The 23,229-nt window shown below is 56.3% G+C and overlaps 1 protein-coding gene across 1 annotated transcript in view; it reads left to right on the forward strand.

Moving 5' to 3' along the window:
• Window positions 1-14,449: 14,449 nt before the first annotated feature.
• The window catches only part of LOC101131736 (noelin), a 34,582-nt gene continuing 25,802 nt past the window's right edge, over window positions 14,450-23,229 (forward strand). The window contains exons 1-3 of the mRNA XM_031014268.3: window positions 14,450-14,943; window positions 17,042-17,191; window positions 22,732-22,887. Coding sequence (XP_030870128.1) covers window positions 14,794-14,943; window positions 17,042-17,191; window positions 22,732-22,887 — 456 coding nt within the window. The 5' untranslated portion in view covers window positions 14,450-14,793. The remainder of the gene's footprint in view (window positions 14,944-17,041; window positions 17,192-22,731; window positions 22,888-23,229) is intronic.

Raw genomic sequence — 23,229 nt, forward strand, 5'->3', positions numbered from 1 at the left:
CCAAAGACGGGGGTCGCACTCCAGCTCTATGGCCATGTCACATGTCTCCCAGAGCCCAGACATTTATTAGCGGCCACCTGGAGCATTATTGTGAATGCTGAAGGAGAAACCTGGGTCGAAGCCCGGGGTGCTGTGCGTGCCCCATGCACGTAGAGTTCTTATGCATATAGAGTGTGTTTATTCCCACACTGGATCTCCTCTGCAGCCCCGAGACCTGCAGTATATGCACCATTCATTCCCATTCGACAGATGTGGGGACTGAGACTCAGACAGCCACTACCCGGAGAGCCCTTCAGCTCCAAACACAGGGTCCACTCCGGCCCCTGGCTGCCTCTCTCAACGATCCCCAAGGGGCTTACAAACAGCTTTCCTCCATTCTAGGACAACAAAGACACTGGGGGTAGTAACATGAGGGGGGCAGAGAGAAAAGAAGCCTCCACAGCTGCACCCCCCCCCAATTTCATCCCAGCACCATCTCCTTGAAGAGTCTTGGGGGCCACCCTGCCTCAGGGGCCGTGGCATATCACCAGGAATGCCACTGCTTAAACTCCTCTGAGGCTGGGAAGCCCACCCAGACCAACAGGCGGGCCCTCTGGCTTCCCTGGAGGGAGCTCTGTCCCCAGGGCTCAGAGAACAGAGTCCCCACAGCAAAGGCCCTCAGGGTGCAACGGCCGTGTCGGAGGGCCCCTTCCCATCTTCTCTTCTTCAGCATATGTGCCCAGCTCCTGCACCCAATGCCCAGGGGATGCCTCCCAGATGCCAGCAGCATGGTGGCAGGGGCAGGAGGTGGCATTGTCCTTATTCTGGATATCCCTGGGTGACCCCAGTACGTGACTCCCCCGAACTCCAGCGGCCTCATCTGTGACACAGGGGGCCGGACCACATCATCCTGGGCAGCGCTGCTCTCTGCAATTATTGAGTCTGGAGTCTCTTCTTGTCAGAGATTCTCTTTAGGGAGTTTATTTTCCATAGACTAAAGACTAAACAATAGAGAACAGAGAGAGGCTTCTAGATACCTACTGCAACCTTAGCTTCTCAGAAAATACAGGTGCTTGGGACTCCTCCCACAAAATCAGGAATTTAAATGGAAAACTTGAGCCCCAAGACAGCTCCTTTAGTCAAAGGGTCTGAGTGCACATTAAAGGAGGGTGGAGGGAGAGAGGACATAGAGAGGGAGGAAAGAGGAGGAGGGCACCAGGAAGGGCAGAGCCAAGGGAGTCCTGGGGGTGGATACGCACGTGCCTGTAAGGGGCCCTGTGGTCCTGGCATGTGCCTATAAGAGGCCCTGTCATCGTGTGTTAGGTTGTGACACAGCTCTGCCCGCCCCAGGTGCCTTTTCTGAACCAGGAACCTAAGAGGAGCTCTCCCACCAGGGCCAGGGACGGAGGGCACCAGGACGGGCAGAGCCAAGGGGGTTCTGGAAGTCCCCGGCCCTGGTGGGAGAGCTCCTCTCTTAGGTTCCTGGTTCAGAAAAGGCACCTGGGGAGGGCAGAACTGTGTCACAACCTAACACACGATAACAGGGCCCCTTACAGGCACGTCGTATCCACCCCCAGGAGCACACAGACAGACTCTCGTCCACATGCCCTGTCTGGGGACAGGAGCCCAGCACCCAATGCTTGTTACTGCTTCCACCCCTTTGCTGACCTCCCCACTCATCAGGGCTGCGTGCCAGGTGACCAGGGTTCTAACCCTGGCTTCCTCCCTGACCCCTCCTCCTGGAAACATCCTTCCTGACCCAGCCTCAGTTTACCTCATTGAAGGGTGAATTTTAAGGACCCATTCAGCTTTTATCTCCTGTCACTCCATAGACATCAAGACTTAACATCCCATCCCTCCCACTCCCAGCTGTCATTCCCCCTCCCCAATCTTCGGCCCACTCCCTGTCCAGGGGCCCAGGTCCTCAGCGCGGGCAACCCCTCTGTCCCCATTCCCGGGACCTGGAACCCGCGAGGGCTCAGGCCGGCCAGGATGGAGTTCTCTATCCCAGTTCAATTTCCCCCGCCTTTTTGATGTCACATCCTGTCCCAGCCTGCTTCCCCGCCGGCCGCCGCCCTCCTCCCCGGGAGAGAGCGAGGCGCGCGGGTCCCTCTGCGCCACCCCCGCCCCCGCCCCTTCCGAGCAAACTTTTGGCACCCACCGCAGCCCAGCGCGCGTTCGTGCTCCGCAGGGCGCGCCTCTCTCCGCCAATGCCAGGCGCGCGGGGGAGCCATTAGGAGGCGAGGAGAGAGGAGGGCGCAGCTCCCGCCCAGCCCAGCCCTGCCCAGCCCTGCCCGGAGGCAGACGCGCCGGAACCGGGACGCGATAAATATGCAGAGCGGAGGCTTCGCGCAGCAGAGCCCGCGCGCCGCCCGCTCCGGGTGCTGAATCCAGGCGTGGGGACACGAGCCAGGCGCCGCCGCCGGAGCCAGCGGAGCCGGGGCCAGAGCCGGAGCGCGTCCGCGTCCACGCAGCCGCCGGCCGGCCAGCACCCAGGGCCCTGCATGCCAGGTCGTTGGAGGTGGCAGCGAGACATGCACCCGGCCCGGAAGCTCCTCAGCCTCCTCTTCCTCATCCTGATGGGCACTGAACTCACTCAAGTACGTGCATCCAACGCCATTTTCCTCCCTGCCAGGCGCCCGGCCCGGCCCCCCGGGAGCCCCACAAAGTCCGGGAACGGCTCCGGCTCCGCGCCGCCCCGCGCCCCCGGCCTGGGCGCCCGAAGTGCCGGGGTTGGGGAGGGGGCCAGGGCGCTGGGCTGGACCTGGGTGGGAGGGAGGGGTGCAGGCTGACCGGAGACGGTGCTCCTCCAGCCCCGGCTCAGCAGAGCTGACAGCTGCCCCCTTTTTCCTAGGACTCCGCTGCCCCCGACTCCCTGCTGAGAAGTTCAAAGGGCAGCACGAGGGGGTCTTTGGCTGCTATTGTCATCTGGAGGGGGAAGAGTGAGAGCCGGATAGCCACGACCCCAGGCATTTTCAGAGGTGGCGGGACCTTAGTCCTAGCCCCAACACACACCCCTGAGTGGCTCATCCTCCCTTTGGGCATAACGCTGCCCTTGGGGGCTCCAGAAACAGGCGGTGGGGATTGTGCCGCTGAGACCTGGAAGGGCAGCCAGCGTGCCGGCCAGCTGTGTGCATTGCTGGCTTAATATGCAGGGCTTGGGGGGCTGTGGCCACATGCCCGGCAGGAGGTGAGTGAGGAGCCCTGTGGTGTGCCGGTGTGGGGATCGTGGGCATTTCAAACGGGCTTGTCGTCCCCTGAACAATGTATCGATAGAGAAAGGTCTCTGCTTGGTATTCTCCATTTTAAAGATGCATATTGGAGCTGGCAGGTCGTGGGGGAGGAGAAGGGCTGTCTGTGAGCGCCGAACTGGGAGGGTTGCTTTGGCACTATGGTGCTCGGAAGAGCCTGCCAGCCGAGGGAGCCGGGCTGCTTGGGAGTGACATTAAAATGCCCTTTCAATGATGCCACTGTGCCATGCTCTGAACTGGGAGACTCTGGCCCTTTGGAGTTGCAAGTCCAGGAAGTGATGGGCAGCCAGTACCTTGGCCCCAAGCCCCAGCTGCCCCTGACCCTCCTTTCCTTCCTCCCTTCCTCCATCTCCCTCAGAATAAAAGAGAAAACAAAGCAGAGAAGATGGGAGGGCCAGAGAGCGAGAGGAAGACCACAGGAGAGAAGACACTGAACGGGCTTCCCTTGTTTTGCCTGGAAGCCCGCGCTGGCTCCCTGGCTCTGCCCAGGACGTGCAGTCCAAATCCCAGTCCAGCAGTGGGGTTACGTCGTCCCACTTACCCTCAGAGCCCTTCTCCTGGTGCTGCCCAGACGATCAGCCAGTCCCCCCTGGAGAGGTTCTGCATGGCCTCTAGGAGAGAAGTTTTCTTGGCCCCAGGAAGGCCTGGTGGAGGGGTGATGGTTGTGCACTGTTGCTGGACAGATGCATTCATTCATGTGCACACACACACACATGCACACACAGGGGAGCAGATACCTGCAGAGAAGAGCCAACCAGGTCCTGATTAGTGGCAAGCTGCCCCACAAAGGGCTATGCCTGTGTCTTATTGAGACACCTTGGCAAAGGGATGGCTGGTTCTGGGTGGTCCTGGACATGGCCGCACCCAAGGGCCCTCCAAGCCTTAATGGCACCCTGAAGCCTCCATGCCCAGGCCAAAAGATGCTTTTCCTCCCTAAGTTCTCCTCTTTGTGTCTTTTTAAAGATTCCCTGTTCTGGGGAGAAACTTTTGGTTCAACTTCAATCAGAAGCCTTGTCTCAGTGGTGAAAGTATTTGTCCATCCACACGAAGGGTGCTGGACATCCGAACCCCAGCCAGCCCCTGGTCACACCCCTGCATCCTCACACCCTGGAGTCAGGGCCCAGCCAGCCACCTTCAGGACCCTGGTCAGCTCCGCCAGCCCACAGCCTTCGCGGGTCAGGAAGGGAAATGCTGCTGTTTTCTTTGCTGGCCTGGCACGTTCCTCTCTCTGAAGCTGAACCACAGGCTGTCTCAGGGGAATGTGTCCCTCGACTCAGCCAGGAGGCACCTCCCACCCTCACGGTACAGCTCCACCTTCCCAGGGCTGGCTTCTGATAATTGTGCTTTTGGAATCTTGCATTGGAGGCCAGTTATCCTAATGTGTTGGGATTTTGGAGAAAAGCCTCAGCAGGTGAAATCACGTCAACGTTTCTGAGTCTCTGAAGCGGGCAGAGAGTGGCTGGCTCAGCACCAGCACCCGAGAGCCTGGCTACCCTAGTCCCCACCTGGGTGGGCCCCACTGGGGTTACGCCAGGTGACTTTCATCTTTGACCTCTAAGGTGGCATCTGGGGTCGGGAGTGGGTGTGGGTGCAGGACCAGCCTGCTCTGATTCCAAGAGCTACTGGGGGACATCCATCCCCAAGCATCTTACTTTCTTGATTCCAAAGTTATGCGTTGCGGGTTCCCTGAGCAATGCTGCTCATATTTGTGAGTGAGTGAAGAAGCGTGTCTGGGCTTCAGGAAAGGGTGCTGGAGCTGCCTGGTGTCTGCCTCCCGCTTCCACTGTAGGTAAATTGCTCCCAACAGCCACATCCTTGCTTTTAGCTCCTTCCAAGGGATGGACATGCGATTCTAGGGCCACTGTGTTTCTAAATGAGCGTACGTCGACATAAGAAGATGTCAGAAATGCCTGGATCCTACCTGCACTTAAGAAATGCTGCCTGGAGGATTTAGGCGGGCAGGCAGGGGGAGTGGAGCACATGGCGGGGCCATCTGTTCTCCCGACAGCTTGCTTACGATGAGACACTCAATCAAACGCCAACCGTTGATGGATGGCCTATGACACGCAAGGCTGTGGGGCCAGGTGAACTTTGTCCTCAGACAGAAAGACATTTCACATGGTCTTGCTCTGTGATTTTCAACAAAAGACTGGTATTTCATGCTCTTAGAGAAGCAGGGTAAAGTGGCATCGTACTGAGCTTCCGGGGCAGGGTCCCGAGGCGTTGATCTCTGGGCCTTGGGGAGGGCGGGGCAGGGCAGGGACTCCCTGGGCTCCAGGCCCACCGCCACATCCCCCAGGCTTCCCTTCAGAGTGAAGCATGTCTTTTGTACGTGATAGGGTAAAAGGGGCTGGGAAGCTTTGTAGCAACAACCTTGAACCCAGATGGCCTATTCTCACCCCAATCCCACCAGACACTGGCTGTGTGACCTTGAGAAAGGCCCTTTAACCCCTCTGAGCCTGACCTTCCTTGTTTCACAAGGAGGATTAAACAAGATGATTCTTGAGTAAGATCCCTTCCTGCTACAGACCCCCAACGTCATTCTTTCGTTGGCTCACTCGTCCTCTCCTTAGACAAGCATTTCCTGGGTACCAGCTGGTTGGATTTAACTCGGTCAATTCTGGGCTTACAATGTTGAGTGAGTCCAAACCCTTGCCGCTTGGCACCTGGGGCTGGCTTGCTTTGAGGGAAGACCCCAGGCTCTGCCATAATCATGTGTTTCAGTGGCAAAAGAAGTGTCTGCACCGAGTGCTCTGGGTGGGAGTTGGGGAGTGAGTTCTGTTTCGGAAGCTGGAGGCAGCTCTGGAGAAGGAAGATATTTGATCTGGGTCCAAGGTTGCACCTGGGTCCACTAGTGAACCCCGGGGAAAGAAGAGGACAGAGGCTGGGGACGGTGGCTCACACCTTTAAGGCCAGCACTTTGATCACTTGAGGTCAGGAGTTCAAAACCAGCCTGGCCAACATGAAGAAACCCCATTTCTACTAAAAATACAAAAAATGAGCAGGGCGTGGTGGCAGACGCCTATAATCCCAGCTACTCAGGAGACTGAGGGAGGAGAATCACTTGAACCCAGGAGGCAGAGGTTGCAGTGAGCCGAGATTGCACCACTGCACTCCAGCCTGGGCGACAGAGCGAGATTCTGTCTCAAAAAAAACAGAAGAAGAGGACAGAAATGGCTGCAGACAGAGGCTATAGCAGGAAGAAGGGCCTGGAAACCCTGACTCTCACATGCAATGCTCAGTCCACGTGGGTTGAGGGTATTTGAAGTGTTTGAAGATGGAAGCGGAGCTCTCCTCATTAACCACGCATCCCCAGGCCGGGCCTGGCCTTTCCTACATGACGCCTCTGGATGCCCCTGGTGGGGTTCAAGCTGTCAGTGAACACAGAACAGGCTTGAGTGGCAACCGTCACTGTGACTGTTCGCCTTCAGGTTTTATTGAGTGACTACTGTTTGCTGGGTCTCGGAGTTGGGCCAGCTGTTTGCCAGTCTAGGTGCCTGCATTGAGAAGTGGGCGGACACTGGACTGCACTTGGGGAGTTGTGGGTTGGTGTGAACAGGGCAGACGAGAAGACCAGGGAGGCGATGCTGACTTAGCCTTTCAGAGAACCCCAGTGAGGCCCATCCCTCTGAATCTGTTCCTCATCCGCCCATTTAGCTCATTCTAGAGCTGAAGACCTCACTTCACTGCCCTGAGCAAATCCAACAAGTAGAAATGGCTAAACACTTTTACCTGCTGCAACCTAAGCTTGGGCCAGGTGGTCTGGATGAGCTGTCTTGTCCCCCTGCCAGGCCCTCTTCCCCTCCAACTTCTCTGCCCCCTCTGTTTTGGACATGCTGGGAGGATACAGTGTTTGTAGAAGGGGATGGAGTGCAGGGGTAGGAGGAAGAGTTCAGGTGAAATTGGGGTCTTTTCCTAAACCCATTATTTCAGAATACATGGAATTCATTCAGTCTTTGCACCAAAGTTGGCCGTGGCCTCTCAGGCTGGCAACGCCTCTGGACACACGGAGGGAGAGGGGCACCCTCCCCTTTCCCATTCCCGGGCTGCCTCCCCTGGTGGAGAGGCTCTTGACACCAGGGGCGCTGAGCTGTCAATCCTGCCCATGAGGCCTCTGCTCCGTCTCCTAAAGCAATTTGCTTCTCATTCCACTGACTTCAACCTTCCCCAATCAGAAGAAAGGTAATTTCCTGCCTTGGGTTGTATTTATTACTAAAGTTATCAGGCCCTGTAATCAGTATTAACATCACCGTGTAAAGTAATACAAAACTAATTACTAGCTAAACTGAATTAGATACATGGCAACCACGAGCTGGGCTGACAGGGCGAGCAGCCAATTTCCAGCTCTGAAAGATGCGTCCTGGACGCCCTGCACGCTCGGAAACCTCAGCGCTGTCCCGACCGGCACCGCAGGGCGACCGAAGGGAGGGGAAGAGAGAACAGGAAGTAAAAATGCACACCTCTGAGTTTTTTTGGATTATTAAAATAATAATCTAAATATTATAAATAATAATGATAATAAATAATATACTATATAAGATAAATAATATAAGAAACTGGAGCCTACCCAGAGTTAAAGCCCCAGGAATCCCGCCAGTGGCGAGGACTGATACCGCATGTCACAAGTGTAAACTTTATCATCTTGCGGCGGTCCCAGCAATCCTGGGCAGTTGTCCCCATTCTTGACCTGAGGACACACAGGCGTGGGGAGGTTAAGCAGCCTGCCCAGCCACCCAGCACATATGTGATGACCCCAGATGGCGCTCTAGGTCTGTCTGACACCTGAGAAACCTGAGTTCTGGTGCTTGTTAAGACAGAAAGAAAATGCAAAGTTGAAAAGCAGCGCACTGTCACCGAACACCAGTGCAAAGGAGGTGCTGGCGCTGCCGCCGGCTCGCCGACCTCTGTGGAATGCACCGCAGAGCCCATCAGCTGTGCCTTTCCAACTGTGTGGACACGTGCACGGCCTGCTGCTGACCTTGAAAACGGGCTTTTGAAGGAGAAAGCAGGGCAAGAAGGAGGGGGTCCGCTTGTGGTTTCCTTGCAACCCCTGAGGATCAAAGACCCCAGCAGGCACGTCCACCCCTTGGAGACGGGGATGCATCTAGGAGTGCCTGCCCAGCCGCCTCAGTTCTCTGGGGTGTAAGGTTAGGGGTTACGTAGGCAGCCCTGTGCCCGTTAAATGTCCCAGCATGTGCATGACAACTTGAGATCCAAGAAGTCAGAATTAGGGGCCAGGCGCACTGGCTCATGCCTGTGATCCCAGCACTTTGAGAGGCCGAGGCAGGTGGATCACTTGAGGTCAGGAGTTCGAGGCCAAGAAGTAAGAAACAGGACCTACAGGTCCTGAGCTAAGGTGGCCTCTCAGTGAGGCTCTAAACTGCCCGACACGTGCACCCGACACGCCCGCGGGTCCGGTGACCCCCTTTGTTGCACCTGGCATGCTTTGCACAAGGTGGCTGGAGGGGCCGCCATGGAGAGAATCCGCTGCGTTCGCACTGACCCGTCCTCGTGTGTGGCTGCTCACCTGGAGAAGGTTTCCTGTCCCTGCTTCTTCTGTGCTCGTGTCAAAGCTCACGCCCCTGCCTGGGCTCCAGCTGGTGATGGCAGCTGCAGTGTTATCAGACCTGCTCGCCCCAAAAGGACATCCCAGCAGCAGGGATCTTGCCCGTATATTCCTTATGCATGGTTCAATGACAGTTAAAATCTGATTGGAGAGTGTGTAGCCATGAAGAGTTGAGATGAAAGAGTGTAAGGGGGAGATGGGAATGAGGCCGGCTCCCCAGCCCTTGTCCACATTCAGATCAGCAGTTCACAGCATCGCTTTGGGCCGTCCCTGAAGTGGTTCCATTCCATCTGGTGGTTTTAGGTATACGAGTTGTCTTCGGGGAGTTTAAACCCTGCCGCGGGGATTTCCCTACCATACAAAATGGCTCTCCTGAGTGGTGCTGAAAAGAAAGTCTCCCCCACTTGCTTCTGGTGATGCTTCGGGGGCCTAAGAGTCAAAGAAAGAACATCAGTGTATCGTAAATAACTTTACTCCATGCACTGAAGGATGTGGTTTTTAGACAGTGCAGCGGGACTCAGAAATGGGGAGCCAGCCATTTACCAACAATTTGGCTGTCAACTTGAGTCCTTGAACCCCCGCCCAGCCTCCTTCCCAGCCCCCAATATGCACACACAGGTTTCCGTTCCCAGGCCACTCATCCTCAGCATCTCGTCCCACAGATGCACAGACTGAGTCAGCTGTGAGTGGCAGCAGGTGAGGGGTGTTGACGGACCCAGGGGTGCTTTTTTCCATCAGCAATACAAAGGACGATGAAACAGGAGATTCTCCCAGAGGCTGCAGCAGTCTTGGTGAGAGGTGGCTAAGAACGTTTCCAAGGCCAAGTCCAGGCTCCACAGGGCAGGCCCCATCAGTAATGCCCGGGACCCTCCTGTGCAGAGGCCGGGTGTCGTCTGGATGCAAAGAACTTTGTTTGGAATCTGGCAGCACCAAATCCTTGGCTGTAAGCAAATGGTGCCACCTGGGGCATTTTCCACATTCCCAGCTGGACCCTGGGATTGACTCTTTGATGTTTCTCATCACCATGTCACCTTTGAATTCATGTCAGGATCAATGACTGATTCCACAGAAACCGGGCTGCCTTTCCCAATTAGTTACGGTGAGTTTCCTCACCTGGTAAGCAGGAAATGATTATGTTTGTGGGGTCCCCGAAAAACGTGCATTCAGCCCAGAGGGTGACGTGTCTGCTGAATTATCTTGTCCCTGTTCTTCAAAGTACCACTCCCAGAATTGGCCTCTTTTCCATTCGGCAACTAAGGGAATACAGAGCTGTGGCTTCCCTTGGCCTGGCTGTGGCCAGGCTGAGATGATATCCATGAAAGAGGCGTGGAACCTGCCAGGGAGAGTGCGGAGGGTGCATGAAGGGTCTGGGGGGATGGGGGCCATGGACAAGTCAGCTCTCTGGATGGACAAGGAACTAGGACTGAAGAGCTGGACACGAGGCCAACTGCTGAATGGAGGAAACGTCCCCCAGCAAGAGCCATGGGTCTGTGGGATGCTCTCCCCAGGGCAAGTAGCTCCCCGTCACTGTCACTGGGGGACTTGAAGAGCTGACACTGAGGGAAAGGGGGAAGGACGATACCTCGGAGGAAGTTGAATCTCCTGGGTCGGCAGCTCAGGCCAGCTGTGCTCACAAACCCCAAGCACAGTGGCTCATGATGGCAACGGCGTGCATAGGGCACAGGCTGCCTGGGGGCACCTCTGGCTCACATGTCCTGTCATTCGAGGGCCCTGGGCAAGGGAGGGGCCCTCTCTGGACCTGTTTTCCTCATGACAGAGGCAGAGAGACAGGGTGTGACTGAGACATTTGGCTCTGAAAGCTGCTCAGTCGTGGCCCTTAGCCGTTCTCCCTCCCGGGGCCAAAATTGCAGGTCACACAGCCACGCCTGATGCAGGTGGTGTTTAGGAGACTGTCAGCTTATGGGAGGTGCTGCCAGGCACAGGGAGCCGGGCCAGGATGGAAATCCTCTCCAGGGTAGGGGATGAGGAGCAGTTACGCCTCCACCCATGTGTGAACCCAGAGGCCTCAGAGGAGGGGGGTACAGGGGACACTTGGCTCAGAACACCCGTGCTGGTCTTCTGTGGCTGCCGAGAGGGAGTGCTTAGGGGACCTGTGGCTCCTCCCATTCTGCCTGGCTTGAGGCCAGGTCCTTTCCTTGCTCCTGGAATGTTCCAGCACAGAAAGGGAATGAAAAATGTACATACAACGTAGAAAAAGGAGAGGTGGCTCCATGTGGGACCTCTCTCTGTGTCTCTTCTCTCTCTCTGTCTCTCTGTCTCTCTTCTCTCTCTCTCTTCTCTCTCTGTCTCTCCTCTCTCTGTCTCTTCCCTCTCTCTCCTCTCTGTCTCTATTATCTCTCCTCTCTGTCTCTCTTCTCTCTGTCTCTCCTCTCTGTCTCTATTGTCTCTCCTCTGTCTCTCTTCTCTCTGTCTCTCCTCTCTCTCTGTTTCTCCTCTCCTCTCTCTCTGTCTCTCTCTCCATTTCTTTGTCTTCCTCTCTGTCTCCTCTCTGTTTCTTTGTCTTTCTGTCTCTCTGTCTTTGTCTCTCTCTCTCTCTTCTTCTCCCCTTCTCCCTCCCTTTCTTCCTCCCCTCTCCTTGTTTCCCTTCAAGATATTTGCCAATAGCCTGAGGAGAGTATGCGTATTTTTAAACAGCAACCGGGCATCCAAACTGTGTCCCTTGAGGGCATCCTTTGCCAAGGAGCATCGGGAAGTGGCCCAGAGACTTGCTTCCCTCCAAGCAGTCACTCCTGGCTCTGGGACCTGAGTAGGTTTGCATCCTGCGGACCTCACTGTTCTGACTGTGGGTGTCGGTGGTCGCCTGACTGTGGGTGTTGGTGTCGTCTGTGCCCTCTCAGCTCACCATGTGGCTGTCCTAGGGCTTCTCGAGGTGATTCTCCAATAGCCCACGTGTGTCCGCCTCTTGTAAGGTCTATAGCAAGCTGGGCAGGAGCACCCTCTCACACGTGCGTCTTCTCAGCTCTGAAGCCGGGAGATACAGAGGGGGTGTGCTTGTTTTTATGTGTGTTGATGAATTTGTACAGAGTCCACCAAGGTCAAGGTCTGTAAGGGGCTGGCATGAGGATAGAGACGTGGCTGGTCTAACATGTCATGACAGGGAGGCTGGCGCAGGCTCGTGCCAGGACTCAGAAAGGGGTGGGCAACCTCCTGTCCTTCCCACGAGCGTGGAAGGCAAGGGCCCATGAAATGTCTTCTGGCGGCCTCTGTGGCTCGTGGAACTGTGCGGACAGCCAGGGCTGCTGTGGCCATGCAACTCATGCCACTTCTGGGGCTCGTGAGATTTAACTATGGCCATGACATTTATAAGACGAGGATGCTACCCTGTGTATGGGCTTAGCCCTGGAAATAGGCTGTCACCATATGACCTTGGACAGGTCTTATCATCCTTCTAGGCCTGAGACTCCTCATCTATACAGTGGAGTAAATGCCACCACACCATGCACTTCAGTAAGGATTGGGTGCCAGGCATGGCAAAGCCCCAGTGCCACCAGGGGCGCAGCACCTGCCCCATCAGTATTCGTGTGATTGTTCAGAGCTGCAGGTGTGATGAGCCCTTGCTTTAAGAGAAGTCATGAAGAAATTGGGATTGAAAGTCCTCTTTAGGAACACTTGGTATTGGCTGGCGCCATGGATCCCCTAATCCAAATGCCTTCATTCTTCAACAATCCATACTTTCCTTCTGGAATGCTCCATGGCCTTCTAAATCCAATTACACTTACTCAAACCTTATCTGACGACCCTTTCAAAACCATTATGCCCACTGAATCACAGATTTTAGAAACTGGACAGGACAGTTTGGAGCAGGTGCAGGTTGGAGCCGCTCAGGCGCAGGTTGGAGCCGCTCAGGCACAGGTTGGAGCCGCTCAGGCGCAGGTTGGAGCCGCTCAGGTGCAGGTTAGAGCAGTCCAAGTGCAGGTTAATCTTGTACTTCGTTAAATAAATGTCTATGGCTTCTGAGATGGCCTGACAGTTTTGTGGATTGGATTGGGTTGCATTTGAATTTGTTCCCGCAGAACAAGTGGTCCTTGTCCTTCCGCAGCGGGAAGCGGCGTGAGTGATCTGGACAGACATGGCTTGCGGCCTTGAATCGGTGTTAAACATGCATGGCCAGAGGAGGGGGGCAGAGCCAGCCCAACCGGACTTGTGTCTCGGCCTGGGCCCGGTCCGTGAGCCGGACCTGCAGTCCCAGCTTACACTGGGAGATGGCGCCCTTCCCCAACAGTTGGAATTTCCTGGCATCCGACCCAGCCCGGCTGCCTGAGATTACAGCATTAATCAGAAAAGCAGATCTGAGGGGCTCATTTAACTAGCGGGTCTCACACCCAGCACTCAGGCCAGGATCATCTTGGCTGCAGCTGAAGTCTCTTCAGCCGAGGACTGCGCACACAGAGAGAAAAGCCCCAGGAAGGCGTTGTTCCTCTCAGGCGGGCGCCAGGGAGGCGCGCTCTTTCCGGCCCGGCGTCCGTCTTTCAAATCCCATCCAGGAAGGGAGATTAATTTTCGCCCAGACAGAGAAGAGTCTAGTGAGTGATCTAGAGGATTCTTTCCTTCCCAAATGGCTGGGAAAGCTTAATGGAAGGCCCCGGAGGAAGTGGCTTTCATCTCCGATTAGAAGCCTTCTGCAAATGCAAAAGCCCCATTAACGTGTTTGACTCAGTCAGGCCTGCGCTTCGGGTGGGACTGACACGCGTGAGTCCTGCTGCGGTCGCCGCAGAGGGCCTGGAAGAGGGGCAGCGTGCGCCACTTGCCCTGCCTCTGGGCCTGGGCGCCATGACTCGAGCGCCACCTCTGAGTCAGTGAGGACACCCCCCAACCCACACCCCTCCACCACAGACCCCAGTCCCCGCCCCACACACCCACCTCCCCGCCCCACACACCCACCTCCCCAACACCACGCTCATGGGCGTGGTCCTTCAGCTCCTGAGGTCCAGGCCTGAGCCCCAGACCGTATGCAGCTCCTGCCGGGTGTGCGCCCTCCCAGGGCTCTCACTGCGCACCGCGGGCCACAGCGGACCACCCCAGCCCCCGCCTTGCTGTGCAGGTGTCAGGAGTGCCGGTGGGCTCCCTTCCTCCCAAGCAAGGCCTTAGGGCACCGCGGCTGCCCAGGGATCGCAGGGGCGCCTTTAACTCTCTACCGATGCCCCGACGCTCCCCTGGCGCTGGAGGCCCTCGCGAGTCTGGCTGCTTTTCGGAGCCTGCCCTGCCTGCTGGGTTTCAGGCGAAGGCCCAGGCTGGCTGGGACCCTCGAATCACCGCGGAAAAGGGCTCCAGTAGGCAGGACGGCGCCGTCTCTCTGCCGGCAACCTTTGCCCCAAAGCGGACCCTCTGCGGGGATCGGAGAGGGATGCCCCGGCGTGAGAATGGGAGAAGCCCCGGGGCGGGACGGCCGCGGGCCGTGCCCCCAGCTGGAGTCCCCGCGCCGCCGCCGGGTATTTTATGATCTGGGGGTGGTGGTGTGCCCGTCTCCTCATGTCACCCTGATTCCAACTCCTGGGCGGACTGGAGTTTGCAGACCTCGCTGCCAGCAGCCAGGGGGCGGCGGGGAGCCGAGCGAGAGGAAAAATCCACCCATTTCCTGGGCGGATTGCGTCGGCCCCGCCCGGCCGAGCCCCGCCTCCCGGCCGCGGCCCCCGCGCGCAGCCCGCGCAGCGCTCAGAGCCGGACGGCGCTTCCCGGTGGCGGCGGAGGAGCCCGGAGGGACGCAGCCGGGCAAGGCAGGGCGCAGGGCGGGCGGCGCGAGGCGCAGGGCGCGGCGGGCAGAGGCCGCCTGGCCACCTTCCCTGGCGCCCGGGGAAGGCGCGGCGATGGCCGGGGCGCGCGGGGCGGCGGCGGCGGCGGGCGGGCGGCGGCGGGCCGAGGGGGCGCGGGGACACAGCCAGGCGCCCCTGCCCGCCGCGGTGCCCGCCGCCTGAAGGCCGCCTGGGCGCGGGAGCCGGTGCCAGCTCGGAGCGGGCGCTGGAGGCAGCTCGAGGCGCGATGTCGGTGCCGCTGCTCAAGATCGGGGTCGTGCTGAGCACCATGGCCATGATCACCAACTGGATGTCCCAGACGCTGCCCTCGCTGGTGGGCCTCAACACCACCAAGCTCTCGGCGGCCGGCGGCGGGACGCTGGACCGCAGCACCGGCGTAAGTGCGCCCGCCGGCCGCCTTGGCGCGGCTCCTCCTCCTCCTCCTCCTCCTCCTCCTCCTCCCCCTCCCCCTCCTCCCCCTCCCCCTCCTCCCCCTCCTCGGTCCGGAGCCCCGGGCTGGGCGGGCGCCGCGCGGGACCCGAGTAGCCCAGGGAGGCGGCGGGGAGCAGGGCGGGCAAGGGCAGGCGTCGCGGGCCGGCGCAGCGGTGGCGACCCTGCTCCCCACTCCCCCAGCCTGGGCCACTCCATCTCCGCCCGCGCGCCCCTGGGGCGGTGTTTCCTTCGCCTGGGCCCCTCGCCGCGGGGCCGGGGGAGCTTGGTGGGTTCTCGGAGGCTTGGAGTCCTGGGTCAGTAATCATGAGCCCCCCACTGAAAAGGTTAGGAAACTAAGGCTGGGGACTTGGGGACTTGTCCAAGGTCACACTCAACGAGTGAGGGGTGGAGCCGCCGCTAGACCCTAGTCTGGGCTCGGTCCAGCGGGGACTCTGAGCCCGCCCTAGTTTGTAAAAGCCAGACTGGCCGGACCGGGCTGGGAGTGGGGCCCCGGCCGGTGGGCTCCGGAGCTCCTGCCCGCGCCTGCATTCCCAAAGTCCCAAGGCGCCCTTTCCTCCCCAGTCCATAGGAGGGTTTGTTCCTTCTCCTCCGAGGACGGTGCCGAGGGGCTTGGGTGGGGCCCCTGGGAGCCTACCCTTGGGCGCTCACTCCCTCGCCTTTGCCTTCGTCTTCTGCGCGCACCCCTCCCTCCTGGCCTCTGAAATTGAAATCGCGTCTCCCTCTCGAGCCTAGCGGGAGGGGAACCGTGGCCAGGGCTGCTTCTGGGCAGAGCTGACTTAGATGGCTGAGCGAGGCTGAGCTGAAACCGCCACCCGGAGGGCAGCGCGCGGGGAAGGGGCCGTCGCCGGGAAGGCGCGCCCCAGACCACTGGCCCTTTAGGCTGAAAGGAGAGGTGAAGGACGTGAGTCTCCCTCCCTCTCTCTTTTTGCTGCCAGAGGTTTAGTGCCCTGCGAAGAGGGCTCCGTGTTGTGGCTCCCTCCTAAGACCCCTCTTGAGGCCGCCCCCCTGCTCCTTCAGGAATCGGAGGGCGATTCCTCCATGATGACTTTGTTCCGGCCTGCCGGTCCCGATCTTCTGGGGTTGGGAATGAATGAGATTAAAGATATGACTACTATAGATTCTACCCGCCCAACTTCTCCTCCCCATCTTCATGCTAAAAATAGCAGAGAGATGACCTGATGCCACCGGAGGGGAGCGTGCTCGGAGACAGTAGGGCCAGCAGCAGGATGGAGCGTGTAGGCTCAGGAGTGCCCGCCCCGGTACCTGGCAGGGCTGGGCTGCAAGGTTAGACCAGACATGGGCAGCTCCGGTTTCTTTGGTGATCTTTGGGCAAACCTCAGGACTGAGGTTGGGGGTGACCCCTGCACAGCATGTCACCAGCAATTTGGCGACATCCACCAAATGGCTCATGGGAGGAGCCCACAAGGAGTTGGAAACCTAGTGTTTTCTCGGGTCAGCCTGTGCCACGCTGTCGGCTGGGAGGTTGCTGTAGCTCGGGGTTCATCACAGCTCTGGGCGAATAGGCTGCTGGATCTGGGGCTGTTACAGTGGGTGCTTCGTTGCAAGTGTCAGGGAACGGCAGGGCGAGGCTTGGTGGTGCCGGCCACCCGTGCTTGACTTACGGGAAGGATATCCTGTTTCTGAAATACGTGCCCGCTGCAAGCCACCCAGCGTTTGCTTTCCTGCCTTGCTCCTAGTCCAGCCTGTGGCCTCCAGTTGCCCCTCACATCCACCCAGCAGATCAATTTGGCCAGACGACGAACTCCAGACATCCCTTGAGTTGAACTTAAATTTTAAGAATGTAAAGGGTCTTGCCTCTTTGACATCATTCCAGCCCTGGGCCCCCTAACAGGAGACCTGTGCCTCTTTGTTCCCAGGGACCCTTTCTTCCCTTTGAGTCAAACATGTCTTGGGACCATTTCCTCCCATCTTTTCCTTGGAGGTGGATGTGGACAGTTTCCCCTGGTTGTTGGCTCTGATACACAACCTCATGGTCTCCCTTTCTCTCCTTCCCTCTCCCTTCCTGCCCCGCCCCTCTCCAGGTGCTGCCCACCAACCCTGAGGAGAGCTGGCAGGTGTACAGCTCTGCCCAGGACAGCGAGGGCAGGTGTATCTGCACAGTGGTCGCCCCACAGCAGACCATGTGTTCACGGGATGCCCGCACAAAACAGCTGAGGCAGCTACTGGAGAAGGTGAGTCTGCACAGTGTGTGAGTTTGTGTGTGTGTGTGTGTGTGTGTGTATGCCTGTGTGCTCACACCAGCACCAAGGCTTGGCTAGCTTGCAGGCCCCATTTCGACTCTTTCCTGGCTTGTCTCCACTCAAAATATTTGTGAATGAGTGGAAGGGTGGATGGACGGATGGGTGGATGGGTGGGTGGATGGATGGATGGATGGGTGAATGGGTGGGCAGACAGACAGGTGGATTGAGACTTCCAAGGGTGGCCCAGGAAGAGAGGACTAGACCTGCCTCCCTGTCACCGCAGGCTCCACTGAGAAGTCACATGGGCATGGTGAGACGGGACACAAGGCTCGTCTCTGAGTGATGTCATAATCTGTGTGCACAGGGCTGGGGCTGTCACCCAGCAGCTACCTTGGAGAGCGCCCGTGGGCCCAGGAATGCATGGCCATTTGGATTTTACGAGATGAGATCTTTTTTCTGCCCTTGAATGGTTGTACCTGGCCAGTGGCTGGACAGGTGCTCATCACCATGAATGCCTTCCTGGGGCTAAAGCAGGCCATGCTGTCACCTTCAGAACCACATGGGAACAGCAGGTTTGCATATGTCGTTTGCATAACATATTTTGAATCCGTTATTTCACTTAATCTTCACAAGAACCATGTGAAGTTGGTGGGATTTTTCACTCCAGTTCAAGAAAAGGAAATTTGGCTCCTAAGAGGTGGACTTATTTGTCCCAAGCCAAACAGCTGTTAGTAGGGAAGTGGGCACTCGGACCCACATGGCCGAGCTCATCACCTGGTTCATTCTCCTCCACTCCCCACTTTAGTCAGGGGGCCTTCTCCTAATGGGCACAGCCCACCAGCCTTTTGGCACATTCCACCCAAGGACCCCGTATTCTGTGGTTAACCTAGGTTCTGGGGGCCCCATAGGAGAGTTACCAAGGGAACAAGGAGGAATGGTGGGCCCTTCTGTTCCACCCATTGATTCCCCAGAAGAAAGGGGCATTTGCATGTAGTGCCTATGGGCAGGGAACTTTCCCACCCTGAGGGAGTGGGGTCACACCACACACACGCACACTCACACATACACACTCACACATAGTCACACACACACAGTCACACACACACTCACAGTCACACATACAGTCACACACACACTCACACATAGTCACACACACACAGTCACACACACACACATAGTCACACACACTCACACATACAGTCACACATAGTCACACACACAGTCACACACTCACACATAGTCACACAGTCACACACACTCACACAGTCACACACACTCACACATAGTCACACAACACACACAGTCACACACACACTCACACATAGTCACACACACACAGTCACACACACACTCACAGTCACACATACAGTCACACACACTCACACATAGTCACACACACAGTCACACACACTCACACACACATAGTCACACACACTCACACATACAGTCACACATAGTCACACACACAGTCACACACTCACACATAGTCACACAGTCACACACACTCACACAGTCACACACACTCACACATAGTCACACAACACACACAGTCACACATACACTCACACATAGTCACACACACTCACACAGTCACACACACTCACACATAGTCACACAGTCACACACACACACAATAGTAAAGCCGTGACTCTTCCTGCAGGTTGGCCTTGGACTTTCTGGAATGGGCGTCAGCTCAGGAGTATGGCAGGAGGCCTGTGAGGGGTGGGGGGCCTCTGTGACTCAGGGTTGGCTCCATGCTGGGGGGACAGATGGTGCTGTCACTGCCCACCTCGTTGGGGAAGGCGGGAGCAGCCTGGTGAGAGGACAGCATTGCCCCCACTCGGGTCCACATTCCTGGTGCTGAACCACAAACCCTCAGGAAGCTCGAGACAAAGCAAGTCCCCTTTCTTGGGGAGGGGGAGGGTGGGCTAGAGGTTTCGAGCGCCCACCCAGCTCTGACGGGCCTTGAAAGGTCCGAGTCACTGTCTGTTCTGTGTCCCAGTCCCTGTCTGGAATGGCCACAGGACCCTTGTTTCTTGGGCAAGAAGGATGCATCATGGTACCCAGGGCAACTGGCCTAGTTCGTAAAGCATGCTCACCTTGAAGGAATAGAATTTGTTTTTTCTTTAGCCACCTGAGTAAATCATTTTAAAAGAATTAAAGTAAGATGCATTTAACATTCCACCAACATTTATTAACACCAAACTAGACCAAAGCCTAATTGAGCCTTTAATTATTCAGAAGCTTAGACGGGGGAGGCGGCACTTGGAGGGGCCTCTGGGCTGTGGGGGCCGGCAAGAGTCAGGAGGGGAGAACAGAGCCCTGAGCCCAGGGAGGAGGCATTTGCGGGGAGAGCAGAGAGTTGGGAAATGGATTCCAGAATGCTCCATGAGCCCCTGGGACTGCAGGCCCTGGAATGTTCCTTCCTGCCTGTGCGTGCCACAGCATTACTGCTTAAAAATTTAAAGCCCCATTTGATACCATAGCGGGCACTCTATTTTCAGAGGGCATGAGCCATTTGCTATGAAAGAGGGCCCTTGCTCCTTAATGCACTGTGCATTTTAGCAGGAGGCAGCGCTGCTCCGTCCTCAGCTCCCCCGCACACCCTGGCCTGTGTGCTATTTTCTTTCTTTCCTCTTTCTCTTTTCTTTTCTTGCTTTATCTTCATGGGCAGAAGCAGGACAGGATGCTCCAGAAACCTCAGCCCATTTGCCCTGTTGATAGGGCTGGGTCACAGCTGAGCATATTCCAGCCAGGTCGGTGTTTCTGTGCCCTGGCTTCACCTTTAACCCACCTGGTGAGGCTGCAAGGTACTGAGTCCCAGGCCCCACCTCCAGAGTCTCTGATTTCTGTTGCCCTGGGGTCCCTGTGGGGAACCCAGGCATGTACAGCCCTGGAAGCCTCACCAGGTAGTTCCATGCAGCTAGGGTCGAGCACTGTAGGGACACAGATAGTGGCAGGCGTGTGGCACGGGCTCCGTTCTCTTTGAAGAAGCACTTGGCTCTGGGTTTGAGAGTGTAGGCTTTGGAGCCAGTCCAGCTTGAACTGGCAGGCCTCCTGGCTGGGTGACAGTAAGCAAGTTGCTTAACTTCTCTGAGCCTTGGTCTCCCTATGTGTAAAATGGGACTCAAAATAGTATTTATTCATTTCCCGGGGTTTTGTAAAGATCAAATGAGATAAATAACACAGCAGACTCAGTGCAGTGCCTGGAACATGGGAAAGGATGGGTAATTATTAGCTGTTAGTTATCTTGAGGCCAGGTGTGTCTTCGTGCGTTGCTGGCCCCCCTCCCGCTTCTTAATGCCTGCTGCCCCGTTGGGTAGGGTGTGGGATAGACTGTCATCCCATAGCTCTGTGACCCTGAGCCTGCCAGTTGGCTCCTCAGAGACACATCCTGCAGGCAAGAAAATGAAGGTGCTCAGAGGAAGGGCTGTGCTCAGAGGACCGCCTTCCCTAGGGTTGGGAGATGGGTGTGTGATTGCAATCCTAGACTGACTGTGAGCTGGAGGCAGACCTGTGCCTGTGCCTTGTCCATGGCCAGAAAGGAAAGTGCATTCAGGGTTAGGAGAACTATAGGAGAGTAATTGTTTGGTTTTAAGGCAGCTGAAGAGCTTGGTATCTTTAAAATTTGTTTTTTAAATCTAAAGTCTAATCTCTGAAATCTTTTAAAAGCATTCCTTCTCTGGGGAGCAAAAAGCCTACAGCATCGTGTGTGGTCTCCTGACTGAGGCCAGCATGAGCTCAGCAGCTTCTCCTCGGCACTTGTGGGCCTTCACTCCTGGGGATTTTGCCAGGAGGGGAATGGAGAGAGGGGTCTGGACTGGCGCCGCCATTGGTATTGTTGCTTCCTCCGGCCATGTGGCTGCAGGAGCTACTCCTGTGCACTAGATTTACTGGACTTTGTGCAGGGGTTACAGATGTGGATGAGACCCAGTGTCACTCCCCCCATGAGCATCCTGTCCAGAAAGCTTTGGGGGGACAGCTGTGTGGCTCACTCCTAGGCAGACATTGTGCCAACAAAGTGACGTTGTTGTTTCCAAATAGTTTGCAGCTAGTTTTAACTCAGTTCATCAGAGAAGCCTCCCTGGAGGAGGTGGCATTTGGGCTGGGCCTTGAAGGACGAATATAGACAAACTTTACATCTTTTCTTGAAAAAGGTGCTGTAGTTATTCAAAGTGACAGAGGAAGACAACAAGGGAATCAGGCAGGTGGTATTAGAGGTATGCTTCCATTTCCCAGGGAAGAGAAGGGGTGAGAGGGAGCTAAAGCCACCCCATCGTGTACTTTACAAACTTAAAATTTCAAGATGAGTTTGTGTGTGTTACATTCTAATAACAAGATATGAAATTCCTTGCATTTTGGGGTACTGAGATTGGCAATAGTGGTTTTCCTTCTACTGACGAGGCTTGGTTTGCTCTCTCATATTTTACTTTATTTGGCGGGGTGGAGGATGTATAGTAAGAAGTAGAAACCACACTGTCCTCTTTTCACACTGACCAGGCAAAGCTAAGCCTCATCACCAAATGGTTTTGTTCCTAGAAGGGAGAGTATTTTCAAATTCAGCAAAAAAGTCAGGAGTGAAGATTTGCTGTCATGGAGGTAACTTCCTCTCTAGTAATTGGATTAGATTCTGAGAAAATGACCCAAACACCACTGCAGCAATCCTCAGCTTCCTCCTGCCTCCCCACAGCCCCGAATGCATTTGCACAGAAGCACACGCCAGTTTCCTGCAAATAAAATGCACTGGCAGGTGGCTGCACTAAAACTGTTTTTCTTTTAAGCTCCCTGGAATCCTGTTGAATATTAAAGTTCCATCTTGAGGCTAGACTCAATTCAGATCTGCCTGTAAAGATGTAAAACAGCGATTCTTCATTTGCTGGGTGATTGATTCCTGACTCTATGCTCAGAATGTACATGTTTGCAGAGCAGTCATCTACCTATGATACTGTGGGGTGTGATGGATGGCATAGCAGATAGGGAAAAAAGCTTGATGCAGAGTCAGGGAGAGCGGCTCCCTTGTTCCTTCACTCTGCACTTAAGTAATCAACCTTATCAGCAAGACAGTCAATGAGATTTAGGAGGAAGGAGAATTTATACCTGGGGGCGGGGCAGCCTAAGAGTGCCATTCCTCTCTGCTGGTGTTTATGCTTGCCTAACTAATGTTGTCCTGCAACAGAAAGACTAGGAACAATCCCCACCCACCACTACCAAAAAAAAAAAAAAAAAGAGAGAGAGATCAAGAGAAATCACCCAGCCTGTGCCTGGAGCTACAACGAATAAGGGAACTTGAGTCTCCCACACCCCTGATTTGCATCCCTGATGATAAGAACAGGTTGGCAAAGAAAATGTTTACCCAACCAATTTGCTGTGTTTGGGGAGTGCTGGCGATCACCTTGTAAATAATGCATGGGCCACTTCTGGTTCCCAGTGTGCTGGCTGTGTGGGAAAGGGCAACGTCGGTGCGAGCAGGCAGAGGAGATCGCCTGGCACCTACTGCGGCTGCTTCGCTGAACCTGTTGCCCTTTTGACAGGTGCAGAACATGTCTCAGTCCATAGAGGTCTTGGACAGGCGGACCCAGAGAGACTTGCAGTACGTGGAGAAGATGGAGAACCAAATGAAAGGACTGGAGTCCAAGTTCAAACAGGTGGAGGAGAGTCATAAGCAACACCTGGCCAGGCAGTTTAAGGTATGCATGTTCCTCCCCCTCTCCCTCCCCTTCTCCTCCTCCTCCTCTCCTTCCCCTCCTTCCCCTCCCTCCTCTCCTCCTTCTCTTCTTCCTCCTCCTCCTTCTTCCCCTCCCTCCTCTCCTCCTCCTCTTCCTCCTCCTTCCCCTCCCTCCTTCCCCTCCCTCCTCTCCTCCTCTTCCTCCTCTCCTTCCCCTCCTTCCCCTCCTTTCTCTCCTCCTCCCCCTCTCCCCTCCCTCCTCTCCTTCTCCTTCCCCTCCCTCCTCTTCCCCTCCTCTTCCTCCTCCTCCTCCTTCCCCTCCTTCTCCTCCTTCTCCTTCCCCCTCCCTTCCCTTCTTTCCTCC

This window comes from Gorilla gorilla, chromosome 13, assembly GCF_029281585.2.
Source record: "Gorilla gorilla gorilla isolate KB3781 chromosome 13, NHGRI_mGorGor1-v2.1_pri, whole genome shotgun sequence".
In the NCBI taxonomy this organism is placed as follows: domain Eukaryota; kingdom Metazoa; phylum Chordata; class Mammalia; order Primates; family Hominidae; genus Gorilla; species Gorilla gorilla.